This window comes from Poromitra crassiceps (genome assembly GCF_964638095.1).
Source record: "Poromitra crassiceps genome assembly, chromosome: 30".
Classification (NCBI taxonomy): Eukaryota; Metazoa; Chordata; class Actinopteri; order Beryciformes; family Melamphaidae; genus Poromitra; species Poromitra crassiceps.
In genome coordinates this window covers 1909312-1925836 of record NC_139652.1, presented here as the reverse complement: position 1 = coordinate 1925836, position 16525 = coordinate 1909312, and the positions used below count along the sequence as shown (strand labels likewise).

Below are 16525 nucleotides of genomic sequence, written 5' to 3'. Positions count from 1 at the left end.
TCTTGTTTTGTTTTGTTGTGTTTTGATGTTCTTTGTGGGGGATATAGGATATGATAGTCCATGTATGTCGTGTAAATACCCCATGTTCTTTCTTAAAGATAAAAAAAAAAAAAAATGACTAGTCGACTACCTTTAGGGACGACTAGTCAACTAGTAAAATTCACTAGTCGTGAATGCCCTAATATATATATATATATATAATATATATATATATATATATTATATATTATATATATATATATATATATATATATATATATATATGCACACACACACACTCCTCCACTAGGCGCCATCGTGCAACTGTGTGCCTTCGGCTCATACTACATCACAGTTGCCCGAGTAACATCACTGATGACATTACAATAATTGCTCGAGTGATATCACTGAGGACATCAGAAATTAGTAAAGTATTTCATTTCAAGTGTGAAGTGAAATCAGTCTTAATTGTTCCATATGTTAACTGTGTAAACCCAGGCAGCTGGACTGTCTGCGGCAGCTGGTGGTGGTGCTGTGTGAACGCTCCCAGCTCCAGGACCTGGTCCAGTTCTCCTACGTCAACCTGCACGACGAGGTAAACCTCCACTGACCCCCCCTCTGACCCCTCACATCCACAAGGTCACACGTTCACATCCCTGCTATTGATTTATTTATGTAACTCCTGAGCAGTTTCAGAAATGTACACTTTTATTTGTGTTACTTATTTTGGAGATATGTTTGTCACTGCAGATGGATATTGAATAGATAGATACATGCATGCTCCTAGTTATTTGTCTACTGGTCTATCCATCCATGAGGGCAGTGGTTCCCAAATGGTGTGCCATGAGGCAAGTCCAGGTGTGCCATGGGATTTTGTGACAACCAGGCGTTAAATTGAGCTGCCTGGTGCCATCAACTAAAGGGGCCTCAGACAGCTAATAGATTTATTATGAAACAGAAACATACAATTATGTCACTATTCTAACTGATTAAACCTCGAAATGATGTGCAAAAGGGTCTGAAAGAGTTTATAAAAAATATTTTTCAATCGATGACACCCCCCCAACACACTGTCAAGCGATGGACTATTTCTATCTATAGTGGAGCTTGCATGTGCAGCGCTTGAAGTCAAGCCAGACTCCCGAGTGGAGGCGCACAGACACACATGTTCATAGCCGGGGAAGCAAACATGAACTCCTCCTGGTAACGTGGTGCATTTCAACATGGCAACATTTTAACAGTGTTGTCACGGCACATTTCAAATGATTCCAAAGGGGAGGGGGGACGGAAAGTACAGCAATCATTTTACTTTCGGTTTTGTTACTTTTACCGTTTTCCCCCTCATGGACTTTGTTGTTTGCTGATGGGAGCAGCGACTCTCTCCCCTTCAACGCCCATGAAAACAGAAAGAGGAGGATGATATGAGGGAACAACTGCATTCGATGAAGAATATGTCAGTGGGTCAGACAGCACAGATGGCAGAGTAACGGGTGGATGGAAATGTATGGAGACTAGGTCAGATAAGAAACTGACAGGTTTAATAACAGAATGTTTAAATTGTATTCTGCTTAAACAATTACCGTAATTGGATTGATTAAATGGTATGTCGCTGCTTTGATCATTTTACAAAGTTTCAAATTAACTTTTGAATTATTTTGTTGAATATGCTTGTTAAGTAAATAAGCATTTACAGACGCTTTTGGATTGATATGAATACAGGTGTGCCTTGAGATTTTGGCTTGCCCTTTGGTGTGCCTTGGCCACAAAAAGTTTGAAAGCCACTGCACGAGGGCAAATTTGATTTGTCACGGCGGCATTAAACTTCACATTAAACAACCAAACGCTATAATAAAAGCCAACAAGGAAGCTGTATTTATATTTAGTCTTTGTATGTGTCTGTTGAGATATTCAAGTGTAAACTGGGCTGTTGTCAGGTTGTCAGTATCATCGAGTCTCGGGCCAGAGCCGTGGACCTGCTGGCCCACAACTACTACGAGCTGCTGTATGCCTTCCACATCAACAGACACAACTACAGGAAAGGTAATGTCATGTCAGAGTAGGACCTCTGCCATAACCAAATGAAGACAATTGCCGTGTTCAGAATGGTTCACTCGTTCACTCACTCACTATTCCCCATATAATGTTAATCATATAGTGTTTATCATATAGTGTTTATCATATAGTCAACTATGGGGAACGATCAAACGAGTTTCGGACACAGATTTTTTCCCCCTGAAGATCATTGCGTTACAAGACGCGCCGGGTATTCATGTGACTGAAGCAATCCACGCGAAGTATCACGTAATGGCACTTAATGGGCTTTACAAAAACGTACACAAAGCTAGGCTACTAACGTGTTAAATACAGAAAAGGAAGCTATTACTTACATTTATAAACGAAATTAGCGCTGGCAGCCCTTAATTCTCCTGCTCCCGCCATCTTGCTTAAAAACCTTCTTCTCCTTCGGTAAAGACAGCCGCATTGCATTGTGGTATACCGGTGAAAATGTAGGGTCCATTCGCTGTTCACTCGAAATCGCTGTGCATTGTGGTTATTTTATAGTGGACTAAATAGTGAATCAAATTAAGAGTTGAGAATTCGGACACTATTAAAAAAGTGGCGACACACTAAATAGTCGACTATTTTATATTACAACATGTTTTAAATGAAGGCAAAACACAGTCCTAACTGACCCAAGGACATGCAGGACCTCATGAATAGTGCTAGAAAAACAACTATAAGTTTCTTTTTCTCCCATATCACACTGATCCAAAACACTAAGGAGAGACATTTCCAACTCTGGGTATCTGCGATTACTTGTATAGTATAAAATTGGCTAAATAGAAGGTCTTACAAAGACTTTATTTCAAAAAGTTATTGTGGAAATCAGAGTGTTAATAACCCTGTTAGAAAAACAAAACACAGGAATGAATAACATTTTTCAGTCATGGATGCACTTCAAATTAGTTGTTGAAAGTTATGGAAAAATCTGTCTCAAGGATGAACTGATTAGATTTTGGTGGTCAAAGGTCAAGGTCACTGTGACCTCACGACCGCTCGTTTCATGCTCATTAACATGATATCTCAGGAATACCTTGATGTCATTTGATTAAATTTGCCTGAAACGTCCACTTGGACTCCGGGATGAACTGATTACATTTTGGGGGTCAAAGTTCAAGGTCACTGTGACCTCACGAATGCCATTTCCTAGCTCGTTAACACATTCTCTCAGGAAAGCCTTGATGGAATTTCGCCACATTTGGCTCAAATGTCCACTTGGACTCGTGGATGAACTGACTACATTTTGTCAGAGATGGGGACTTGGACTTGAGACTTGACTGGGACTTGTGAACAAATTTTATTTTATTATCTTCTTTGATGCATTAACATTAAGGAAATGTCTACTAATGTCATCTGATCAAGGTTGCTACTGTATGCTAATAGATAAAGGAGTGAGGATAATACAGTTCATGCTTTGAATTCATTAGTTTTAGCTATGCAGTGTTCTAAGCAGACCAGAAGGCATCCAGCAGATGATAAATCGATCATCCATAAGAGACCAGAGACTTGACTTGGACTTGTGTCCAAAGACCTGAGACTTTACTTGGACTTGCGAAAAATGACTTGTGAGAATCTCAGCATTTTGGTGGTCAAAGGTCAAGGTCACTGACCTCATGAACGCCATTTTCAAGCTCGGTAACGCCTTGACGGCATTTCTTCACATTTGACTCAAACGTCACAGTTTTGACAGACATGGATGTCAACTGCTCACTTGTTGGCGGAGGCATATATCCATATATTCTAGTCTTCATTTTGTGTGTTATTCATGTGTCCAAATATCTCAACCTGTGTGTGTGTGTGTGTGTGTGTGTGTGTGTGTGCGCGCGCAGCGGGAACGGTGATGTTTGAGTTAGGGATGCGTCTGGGTCGTGAGGTTCGGACTCGCCTTGGCCTCCAGAAGCAGGTCAACTGTTACCTGGCTGCGCTCAACTGCCTCCGCCTCATCAGGCCAGAGTACGCCTGGATCGTCCAGCCCACCTCCGGAGCTGTGGTACGTACACACACACACACACACACACACACACACACACACTACACCAACACTTACACAACCAGCTCAGTGGCCTTGTGGTTTGAGTGTCCGCCCTGAGACTGGGAGGTTGTGAGTTCGATCCCCGGCCAAGTCATACCAAAGACTATAAAAATGGGACCCATTGCCTCCCTGCTTGGCACTCAGCATCAAAGGGTTGGAATTGGGGGGTTAGATCACCATGTGATTCCCGAGCGCGGCGCACGCTGCCGCTCACCGCTCCCCCAGGGGATGGGTCAAATGCGGACAACAAATTCCGCACACTCAGGTGTCTGACAATCAGTGGGACTTTACCTTTACTTATGAGCAGTTTCTCACCATGCAGTGAACTCCTGACCATAACCTTAGTCAAATGGGCTGCATGTTAAAATCAATTCTCTGTTGTGAGCACGCTCCCGTGACTACAGATCATATACAACCTCGTTCATAACCCCGTTCTCTGAATAAATGTGAGGTAAAGAGAAAACATCCTAGCCTGATATTTAGACTGAAGTGGAGGAAATCATGATGGAAAGTTTGGTGACGGAGAGCGCACTGATGTCTGCCTCTGCTGAGCTGCTAACGTTACACGTTGTCTCACTATGAAAAACATCACAATAATTTAACGGTTCTTGATTATACAGAGGTACGTAAAATGTATTACTAGACGCCACTCTTCAATTCTGCATATATATAATCCAGGAAGAGGTTACTGTAAGTGAATAAAATGTCAATTCTGGATGTGAGTCGCCTGTTATCCCGCTGTCTTCCTCCGTTAAAACTGCATGTTTTTGAATGGAGTTTGGTTACAGATTCGCTTAGTCGATCTCTGAGAACATTGGAATAAAGATCGACTATAGAGCTGTAAGAGTAGAATACTAGAGGAATAAATGCATTGGAAACATTTATTTACCGTAAATTCCGGACTATAAGCCGCACCTTTTTTCCCGTTTTTTGGCCTTTTTTGGCCCCTGCGGCTTATATAACGGTGCGGCTTATCTATGGATTTTTTCAAAAAAAAAAAAAAAAAATCTCTCTTTTTTAGCACTCTTTCTAACTATAAATCCTATATAACTATAATAAGTTTTAATTTCCTCTCTTGCCCTCTTTTCACCACACTGTATGACACTGTATGACACTGTGTGCACTGTAAAAAACAACACAGGTGGTGTTGTGTTATGTTGTTTTGTTGAAATGTTAATAAATGGGAGCTTCCTACCTGTAAGCTACCCTTACATATGGTAATTAAACATTAAAACACAATAAAAAAAAAAAAATACCATTAAAACACCCGCGGCTTATAGTCCGGTGCGGCTTATATAAGAAAAAAATAGTCAACTTTGCAGGTGCGGCTTATAGTCCGGAATTTACGGTAGATCCAGAGCAGAGAATTGTAGCCTATTCTGTTCCTTTCATGCACTCTCCATACGTTCTCTACAGCAGGCAGCAGCACTCTGTGCCCCAAACCAGCTTCTCTTATGTTTAGAAACAGATAAAGAGGTTTATTGAGTCATGTCTTACAGGGTAACTGTGGGGGATAGCTGGACCTGATTCTATGGTTATAATCCAGAGTTCACGTTAAGAAGGAGCTACACAAACATATACTTAAAGACTCCCTAAAGTCATGTTTTAAGATGTAAATATATAAAATACTCTACTTTGAATAATAATTTGTGTCTGATGGTTTTTCCCGCAAAGAAAGGTTAAATTATTCATCCTTAAAGTGACTTCCCGTCCTTCTGCCTCCATTAAACATTCCAACGCAACCAATCAGGGCTATCTAGGAAATAACTAGCCAATCAAACAAGGACTTTAACTGCTGAATACTGGACAGTGATTGGCCCCAGTATTTGTGATGTCACGAATCATGCTGGTTGTAAAATGGCCTTTTGAGTGAGCTCAGAAACTTTCCACTTTCAGCAGATGAATGTGGAAACAGCCTCCTAGTGTCAAACTCTGCACAGACATTCTGCACAGAGAAGCTGAAGGAACGAGAATAAAAACATTTTTGACTTTAGGGGGTCATTAAACATGTGTCCCTACGATGTGACTTTAGGGGGTCTTTAAACACGTGTCCCTACGATGTGACTTTAGGGGGTCTTTAAACACGTGTCCCTACGATGTGACTTTAGGGGGTCATTAAACATGTGTCCCTACGATGTGACTTTAGGGGGTCTTTAAACACGTGTCCCTACGATGTGACTTTAGGGGGTCATTAAACATGTGTCCCTACGATGTGACTTTAGGGGGTCTTTAAACACGTGTCCCTACGATGTGACTTTAGGGAGTCTTTAAACACGTGTCCCTATGATGTGGACCCCCAGAGGAACCTGAATGTGTTTGTCCCTCCTGCAGTATGAGCGTCCGGGGGCGTCGCCAAAGAGGAACTATGACGGAGAGTTTGCTGCTGATCCAGGTGAGTTAATCTGATCCGCTGATTCATTATAATCACATGAGAGACCTGTTATCATCCAACACCATTTAAAATGAGCTCACATCAACGCAAAACACATTATGCAAGAGGCTACGTTACATCATAATAACATAACATACGTTACATCATAATAACATACGTTACATCATAATAACATACGTTACATAATAATAACATACGTTACATCATAATAACATACGTTACATCATAATTTACATCATAATAACATACGTTACATAATTACATAATAACATACGTTACATAATAATAACATAATAATAACATACGTTACATAATAATAACATACGTTACATCATAATAACATACGTTACATAATATTAACAGTGACTCGGCAAGGATAGACACAAAGATGACATGAGACCTGAACAATTTCTGGAGATGTATTACGTTTACATCCGAGCAGACAGGATGCAGTTTGATGACACATTATTATGTTATAAAAACCATGTCACAGGATTGATAAAGTCTATTTGTACAGCAGCACTGTTGTGAATGGCTAAATGGAGTGTTTGTGTTGGGTGTTTCCTCCTGCAGGGAAACGTCAGGTGGACATCCTGGAGCTCAAGGACCTGGAGAAGGAGTACATCCTGTCCCGCAGTCGCCTCACCCTTGCCCAGCAGCACCCGCCCTCTGCTGCCATCGCAGGTACCATCACCTCCGCTTACACTACCAACGATGGGTTACATGACGGGGTTTATTCCTAGTCAAAGTCCTGAAATTATATATATATATATATATAATTTCAGGATTTCAGGAATTTATATATATATATATATCCATATATATATATATATATATATATATGGACAAGTCACTGAAAATTATTTATGAGCAAAAGGGTTTGGAACAGTCTTCGAAATTTTATCTTTCGCCCATTTTCAAATACAGAAGACCCTCATACCCTTACTTTAGAAATATTTTGTAATTTGACTCTTGAACATCTCAATTGAAAAGAATACAATCTCACAATCCAAAGACTACAACAGACACACAAACTTACACGGTGGTAGAGCGCTGTTGCATCACGCCAAGAAGGTCCGGGGTTCGATTCCCACCTGGGATGCTGAGGGTGTGTCCCCCATTCCCATGTCCTCAGTGCCTACTTCCCAGGTGGGCTCGTCAAAAGGGCCTTTCTGTGTGGAGTTTGTAACTAGTGTTTTGTGTGTGTAGGCAGTGCCTCTGCTGTGGAGATGGTGGCCCTATTGGTCCAAACAGGACTGTTTGACTGCGCCCTCTCACTCTGCCAACCCTTCAAACTGCCCCTGACACCCATCTTTGAGGGCCTGGCCTTCAAGTAAGTTCCACGTCCACATGGTTCTTTTTCTTTCTGGTAGCTGCGGTTCAAAGCTCTGCTGGGAAAATCTTGTTGAAGTAAATGAATGACAGCAAATAGCATCGAGGTTCTCACGCCAGGTGTTTCTTGTAGGGCTGCACAATAATTCAAAACAATTTGAATATATATATATATACACACGTAATTGGTTGTCCGTCAATTCCTGGTATTTAAATGCTCTTAAAGTCTTTAAAATGGTTAAATGTCTCTCTCTATATGTCTATATTAAAGCTGTCTGAGAGGAGAGTGGGCTGTGTGGGGTTTATGTAGCCGTCACCTCCAGGAGGCGCCACAGTCTGACAGCTGCTTTCTGTGCAGGTGCATCAAGCTGCAGTATGGAGGAGAGGACACTCACAACCAAGCCTGGAGCTGGCTGGCTGCCAACCAGCTGTCAACAGTCGTCAACACCAAAGAGTCAAGGTTGGTCGGCTTTTCACTGCTGCAAAAACCAGTCAGGGATGTGATTCATTCTTTTCTTTACTCGTTTATCGAGAGTGTTGGATTTCTGGGGTTCTACATATCTCCATATTTCAAACGTTTGTAAATCTTTGGAAGAGTACTTTGAGACCAGCTTGATTTCTTCATACCTTATCAGTACTTGGGAGATTTAGTTTAGACAAAAAGGCTTTTTTTGGGAGTACGGTGGTGCAGTGGTAAGCGCTGTCGCCTCACAGCTCGAAGGTCCTGGGTTCGATTCCCACCTGGGACGCTAGGGCTGTGCCGATTCACTTATCTCCCGATTCGATACTATCACGATACTTTGGTGCCGATTCGATATATATTGCGATTCACGATTATTGCGATTCTACGATTATTGCGATTCGATATTACGATTTATTGCGATTTTTGTTTATTTTTTTCTTTTCTTTTTTCAGTTTGTTTGCTTTTTTACACTAGATTAGAACATGGGAAAAGTTGAATCATACACTAGAGACTGTATATTATATATCATGAGTAGGGCTGGGCGATATAGTTAAAAACAGGGGCGGACTGGGATCATAATTCAGGCCGGGCATTAGATACCAAGCAGGCCAGGCCGATATGGGCCAACGCGCGTGAAATTTGGGCCGTTTGAAGCCAGATTTGGGTCCAATTTTACAATGAGATGCACCCACTTTAACCCTGAAGTGTAATTATTACTTCAGACTAACTAATAAAGTAATAAAACCACTAGTAAACCAGTAGGCGGCGCCTGGCCTGCTGTTCAGTGAGTGGCCTGACTGCAAGCACCCAAAAAAAAAAAAAAAAAAAAATTTTTTTTTTTTTTTTTTTTTTTTTTTTTTAATTTGCGATTATCGATTCTGGAATAAAAGATCGATCCAAAAAATCGTGACATTAAAAATCGCGATACTTAGGTGAATCGATTTTTTCCCCCACCCCTATGGGACGCTGTGAACGCTGAAGGAGTGCGTGCCCGTCCGCATGTCCTCGAGTGCCCACCGCCCGGGTGGCGTCGTCAAAATGGCCTTTCTGTGTGGAGTTTGCATGTTCTCCCCGTGCCTCCCGGGGGTTTCCTTCATATAGGAACCCCCTTCACCAAAACATGCAATATCCTGGTTGCTGATGTGGTGCCTCCTCTGGTCGTTAAGGGCGCCTGTTCAGAGCGAGGGGAACTGTCAAAAGTCAATGCAAACGAGTGATTGAGCGTATATTCGCCCGGGAGAGAAATCGCTGGGCGTCCGAGGGACAGAGACAGAGCAATAGGGAGAAAATCATCTCGTCGCCCGAGATGAAATATCCCAACTCGAGCGAAATTACGCTGGCATCAGTGGCTCGCTGTTCAACGCTGATTGGCTGCCGTGTGAGAGTGAGTCAAGGATCACACTGGCTTGGAACAAACCGCTGGTTTATTGTGTGGCAAGAAACCACATTGACAGCTGATTGACAGGCTGACAGCTGACATGAAGTGAAGTCTGTACTACCGGTATAGAGCTCGCGTTAGGAGCACGCTGATAGGCTTAGCTTGTAAACCACTACGGTGGCTCGTAGTGGACAAACATCATGACATTGTGTAACGTTATAGCCCCCAGATGTCTCAATTATTGTGCCTGTTGACGAGCGATTTAAACAGAGCGATTCCAAAGGGTTGAATCGAGCGACGGAGAGAAAAATAAATATCTCTGTGTGAACACAGCTTTAGAAGAGTTCAGGTTTCTGCGGTCTCTAGTTTTAACTGTTTTCCGTGTGTCCAGCGCTGCAGACGAGGCGTGGCGGCTGCTGGCCTCCTACCTGGACAGGTATCCGTCCCCCAACGCCCAGCACTACCGCTGTGTCATCACCAAGCTGCTGTCGCACGGTGTCCCCCTGCCTGATTGGCTGGTCAATGCCTACAAGGTGAGACATCAACCAATGGGAATGTAGGAAAGGTTTTATTAGACATGACGGCCTTCTACTGAGCTGTCAAGGTATTCTGCAGGACGGGAACATTAAATAAATAAATCAGGACAATATTCATATTTTGTTTGCGATGATGTGCCGTGCTCGTCTCAGTGACATTTAATTTGAATGGGTGAAAATATAATAGTTGAACAGCACAACAATCCAGCTCAGAGAGCAATACAATAAGGCTGCAGGGGAGAATACGATCACATGATCAATTGAAACATTTACAATGATTAATAGTCAGAGGACTTTACAATGCCTTTACATTCATTGAGAGTCACTAGGTGCTGTACTGTAGTTGAAGCCCGTTCTGCAGGGCAGGCTGGTCCAAGCAGATGGTGCAGAAAACATCAAGGCCCAGTCTGAGCTTTAGGAACAGTCATAAGTAGGGCTGCACCGATCACGTTTTTTGCCACCGATCACCGATCGCCTATGGGAAATATCTGCCCAACCGATCATCCACCGATCACCGATCACCGATATATAAACTCCTCAAAGAAAGTTTGGAAACGTTATTTTAGGTTGATTATTTCTCCCCTTTAATAATACCAATTGACATTGTATTTTATATCGTTGGAAAGCCTGATTAGTGATAGGGCTTTTTTTTATATATATAAAAATAATAATAATATAAAAAAATATCGACAATCAGCCGAAATATCAGCAATCAGCTGATCGCATATTTGAGGTCAAAATCGGCCGATACAGATTGCTTGCCGATCGATCGGTGCACCCCTAGTCATAAGCAAAGTGTCCTGAGACTGTAGCCCATCAGTACCTTGCTTTTGGGACAGAAAGACAGATAAAATACCCGGGACTCTGGAATGGCCTTAAAAACATAGCAGCAACTGTTGGCAGTGGAGGCCAAACTGTACAATATATAGTGATGAGTGATGCAGTGACTGAAAATCAATATCAGAAATGATTGCTACACTGGACAAATAGAACATACGTCTTTATATTGGAGTTTTATTGCTTCTTGTATTTTATATTAATATTTCTGTGGGAAGATTCTTGTTTTATTTCAATAGCTTCCATGTGATGTGATGCAGTGACTCTGAAGCACTCAAATCCAATATAAAGAGGTGTGTCCTTTCTGTCCAGTGTAGTAATCTGGTGTTGATTCAGATTCACCCCCTCATATCACATTACATGCAAGTTCTATTATGGATTTTCGACTTTTGAAATTTTATTGATGCAAATGTGTGAGAATGCTGATCAAAATACTGCAACACCTACTAGAGCCCCCATCTACAAAACAGTAGAGCACTGACTGACAGCTGTCTCTCTGGTGCTGTAACGTTGTGTTGTTTGACTGACAGCTGTTTCCGTGGTACTGTGACATTGTGTTGTTTGATTGACAGCTGTTTCCGTGGTGCTGTGACGTTGTTGTGTTTGTGCAGGGAGTGGACGCGGCCGCTCTGCTCCGCCTCTACCTGAACTACGACCTGCTGGATGCGGCCGCTGAGTTGGTGCTGGAGTACGTGGACGCTCTCCTAGGGAAGGGACACCAGTACTTTGGGATAGAGGTAGGCTTCACTGTAAAGGGACAGCAGTACTTTGGGATAGAGGTAGGCTTCACTGTAAAGGGACAGCAGTACTTTGGGATAGAGGTAGGCTTCACTGTAACACAGGGACAGCAGTACTTTGGGATAGAGGTAGGCTTCACTGTAACACAGGGACACCAGTACTTTGGGATAGAGGTAGGCTTCACTGTAACACAGGGACACCAGTACTTTGGGATAGAGGTAGGCTTCACTGTAACACAGGGACAGCAGTACTTTGGGATAGAGGTAGGCTTCACTGTAAAGGGACAGCAGTACTTTGGGATAGAGGTAGGCTTCACTGTAAAGGGACACCAGTACTTTGGGATAGAGGTAGGCTTCACTGTAAAGGGACACCAGTACTTTGGGATAGAGGTAGGCTTCACTGTAACACAGGGACACCAGTACTTTGGGATAGAGGTAGGCTTCACTGTAAAGGGACACCAGTACTTTGGGATAGAGGTAGGCTTCACTGTAACACAGGGACACCAGTACTTTGGGATAGAGGTAGGCTTCACTGTAAAGGGACACCAGTACTTTGGGATAGAGGTAGGCTTCACTGTAACACAGGCGTGTCAAACTCATTTGAGTTCACGGGCCACATGTGACCCAATTTGGTCTGAAGTGGGCCAGACAAAAGAAAATCAATAATAACCTATAAATAACAACACCCCCTAATGTTCCTGTTTCTTCTTGTAGTGTAAAAATTGACGCCAACTGTGCAATTCTCTACAGTCCAAGTGTAATGAAACTATTTTACCATTTAGTGATGAATACAGAAAACATGAATAGGCTACTAATATTTAACTTGCTCCTAAGCCCAGTTTACACCAATGATTCACAATGAGATGAAACCGTTTTAGAACGTTGCAGGGTAAGTTGCGTCAGTGTAAACTGGCCCGTCTCATCTCCACTCCAGCCAGCAATTCAGCGGCTGGTTTGGTTGCAAGTAGTTGCAAATTGCAACTGGTGAATTGTGGTGAATCTTTAGTCTAAACTGGGCTTTAGGCTTCAAGTGCATCAAATGAAGTCATCCAGTGGGCCGGATTGAACCCCCTGGCGGGCCGGTTCTGCCGTTTGACGTCTCTGAACAGGACCTCAAGGCACCTTTCTCATACTGACATCAGGATGAATGGTTAATACACAGGCGGGTCAACTCCAGTCTGTCAACAACCACCAGTATGAACCAAACGTTCTGCTGCTGTTTTATTTATACATGTCTTTCCTTAAGACTCTTAATGCTGCTTAGAGCGGTCTGATACTACTTATCATGCATCTCACTACTAGAACAAGGCGGGCGTGCGCTCCGCTCGGTGAGGCGTGCGAGGCACACTAGAAATAAGCGTGCAATATTTCTAGTTTGTCATTTATAAAAAGGGAGTGGCAATCTCTTTTTTTGGCGGGGGGCGGGAATCAGCATACCTTTTATGATATATATGGAGATTATTATTATTCACCTTTATTTTACCAGGAAAATTACTTGAGATCCAAGATCTCTTTTTCGAGTAAGACCTGGCCAAAATGGCAACATCCATAAAAACAAAAAACAACAAGACGCAAGCACAACAAGAACATAAAAGGCAAATACAGTCATGAGAAGAATTGAATGTGGGTTGGAGCAGTTAAGAAAAAGGGGAGATGAGATGGGGGGGGGGGTAGAGGGGGTTAGGGTAAAAGGTAGGAATGAGGAAAGGGGGGTTGGGTGGGGACAGGTTGTATACAAGATATTAAAACACTTTATACAGAAAAGCAGTGACATTGACCCATCACATTCTTTAAAAAGTCCACGACTTGAGAGTTTTAAAATCAGGATAGGTGATGAGGTTAGCTAGTTTTAGGGTTTTTTGCAGTTCATTCCAGGCAGAGGGAGCAGAAAACATGAAGGCCCTTTTCCCAAACTCTGTGCGAGTTTTGGGTACTGAGGCATGGAGGAAGTCCTGAGAGCGTAAACTATAAGATGAGTTTGATGTGATGGAGATGTAGGAGCAGAGATAAAGGGGGAGCTTACCGGTGATTGCTTTATAAATGAGGATATACCAATGATGCAGCCTGCGGGCAGTGAGGGATGGCCAGTTTACCTTAGAATACAGAGTGCAGTGATGGGTGAGTGATCTACAGCCAGTGATGAATCTTAAAGCTCCATGGTAGGTAGTGTCCAGTATATGAAGTGAGGTGGAGCAGAAAGAACATCTCCATAATCTAAAACTGGTAAAAATGTAGCTGCCACAAGCTTCTTTTTAGCATAAAAAGAAAAGCATGATAAAAAGAAAAGCATGAAGGAGAATTATCTGAGGTGAGAAATGTGACATTTTCATAAATTTGAAACTGTGTTCAGATGGTGTTTTGCGTTCTGATGTTTGTTTTGTGTTCTGATGGTGTTTGTTGTGTGTTCTGATGGTGTTTGTTTTGTGTTGTTTGGCAGAGGCCTCTCTCAGCCACGGCTCCATTGGTTTGGCTGCCGTACACCGCCATCGACCAGCTGCTGCAGGCGCTCAACGAGACGCAGACCACCGCCAGCGTAAGTTGCCACTCCATCCTCATCCTCGTCAAATTCTCTATTTACGTGGATCCAAGTCCGGTAAATGGAGCCCAACAGGTGGAGCCAAGGCACCAACACTGCCAGGGTTTAGGGTTCAATTCCCATGTGTCTGACAGTTAAACCTGAGATGCGAGAATTAAATTTAATAGCAGATTTGCAGCTCAAATAAACATGAAAATGAAAACTGAATTATCTATCAAAAATATGGCATGAAATTCAGACTTTTTAAGAGTTGTAAAACTGAATTTAAGACTTAAACACATCAAATTAAACTAGATGCAGTTAAATGAAGCATTAAGATACACTGTGAAAAGAGGAAGGCACCAGAACTGCTTTCAATTCAAGGTCAACCACCACGACATGTTTACTTGTGCTCAACTGCCTTAATTACGACTCTCAAAGTGTGTTTCATCTCATCAGATCCTGTTTAACAACCTGAACAGACTTGTATCCTGATACATCAGATGGGAATATGATCCCGCCCCCTTTTAGGGGGAAAACACAAATACATAAATAAATATAGTGTTTAGTCATAATTGGGTGAAACCTGTCGTCCTCCAGATGTACAACCGAGTGCGGGACAAACTGGACGACTACCACAAGCTGGTGCATCAGACGACGAGGCGACGCCTGCTGGCCTAGCAGGTCCACAGCTTCTCCAGTCTCTAGCAGGTCCACAGCTTCTCCAGTCTCCACTCAACACTGCCCACCCTCCAAATGCCACCAGGAGAACTAAACATTTAAAAACTGTATTTTTCTACGCCTGTGTTTAAGAAAGTTTGTACTAAATGGTTTTCTTTTTGGTTGGAAATGTAAAAAGCATCAGGGAGCGTGGTCGGGTCTTACCTGCGTATGGCTCTTAAAGTACATATATTGTAAATACTGTGTTTGTGTGCATGTGGTAAGAATCAGAAGGTGTTCCTCACTGTATGAATGTGTGTTTTTATAGGACGACATTGTAATAATCGTTATTTCGTTGTTGTTTTTTGTACTCTGCCCGTGATCTTTTACCGTCAGGGTTGTTGTAAATGGTGGTGAAATTAAAGTTTCCTTGCGTAATCTGGTGTGTGCAGTGCATGAAGGAACAAGAGAGGATGGTGGACCTAAACAAGGAAGAAAACACTTAGACCAGGGATACTCAGCTTGCTTTGCCACTTTCGTGAAATAATAGGCCAGGGGCCAGTTAAGAGATAAAAAAATATATAGATTTGCACAGTATATCATATAAACACCCACTGTAGAATGAGTATCCTTACACATGAACCTGAATGAAAGCCAGCTGTACCGATGTAGCCTTCTCAGGGATGCAATGCCATACCCAGAACAGCAACTAAAACACTTTAAAGATTTAAAAAGAGTTATGAACAACTCCTTATGCAATACTATGTTGTGCGAACCTGAAAAATTTATTTTTTTAGAAATGACAAAACGTCTGCTATAACATAGCTATAACATTTGGTACATTTATATCTATCCTAAATTATCTTGTTTAAGTAGCCTTCATAAGGCTTAATAACAACTGATTCACTTGGACTTGTCTATTCATAGTATTCCCATGATGTCACATGCATTTCTGACCAATATGGCACTTTACACTACACACAGCTCATTGGCTGTGTGTGTAATTAGATTGTTAATCACCTGTTAATTGATTACAATCAGACCAAGATGTCTGTGGTGATGTCACAGAATACTAGCCTGGGTAAACCCATCCCCCACGTGACCTGCTCTCAGACCTGTTCTCAGTCGCTAGTGACTGGGAACTGAGAGAGCAGGTCACGTGGGGGCTGGGTTTACCTAGGCTAACAGAATACTATCAATAAACCACTGGTCTGAGTTTTGTATTGTGCTAATACATGATAAACATGGACCTGGAACCATTCTGCCTATGTTTGAATGAATCTGGTTTTCTATTTTGACACTTATGAGCATTCAGTGCAGACTCAGAGTACTTAACTGTTTCTTTAATGATTAATACATGTCAGTTTGTGAATATATTAGTTAATCATTAGATAGTTGCTGATTAGTCGGTCAATTCCTGAATAGAGTGGTTAATGATTAGTAAATAATATTAATAATTGAAAACAAAATATTAAAAACAATATATATACGTTGTTTGGCCAAGAATCAAACCCCAGTCATCAGATTGGTAGGCAAGCACCTTATCCATTAAGCCATGAGCCCAAGCACCACAATCAGCCAGGGATGCAAACTCATGTATGGT

The 16525-nt window shown here is 42.1% G+C and overlaps 1 protein-coding gene across 1 annotated transcript in view; it reads left to right on the top strand.

Annotated features, from left to right (window-relative positions):
* The window catches only part of nup160 (nucleoporin 160), a 58891-nt gene extending 43540 nt beyond the window's left edge, over positions 1-15351 (top strand). Inside the window, exons 24-34 of the mRNA XM_083663070.1 lie at positions 478-574; positions 1914-2019; positions 3870-4030; positions 6404-6464; positions 7038-7148; positions 7674-7797; positions 8155-8256; positions 10029-10170; positions 11622-11747; positions 14185-14280; positions 14863-15351. Coding sequence (XP_083519196.1) covers positions 478-574; positions 1914-2019; positions 3870-4030; positions 6404-6464; positions 7038-7148; positions 7674-7797; positions 8155-8256; positions 10029-10170; positions 11622-11747; positions 14185-14280; positions 14863-14943 — 1207 coding nt within the window. The 3' untranslated portion in view covers positions 14944-15351. The remainder of the gene's footprint in view (positions 1-477; positions 575-1913; positions 2020-3869; positions 4031-6403; positions 6465-7037; positions 7149-7673; positions 7798-8154; positions 8257-10028; positions 10171-11621; positions 11748-14184; positions 14281-14862) is intronic.
* Positions 15352-16525: the final 1174 nt, after the last annotated feature.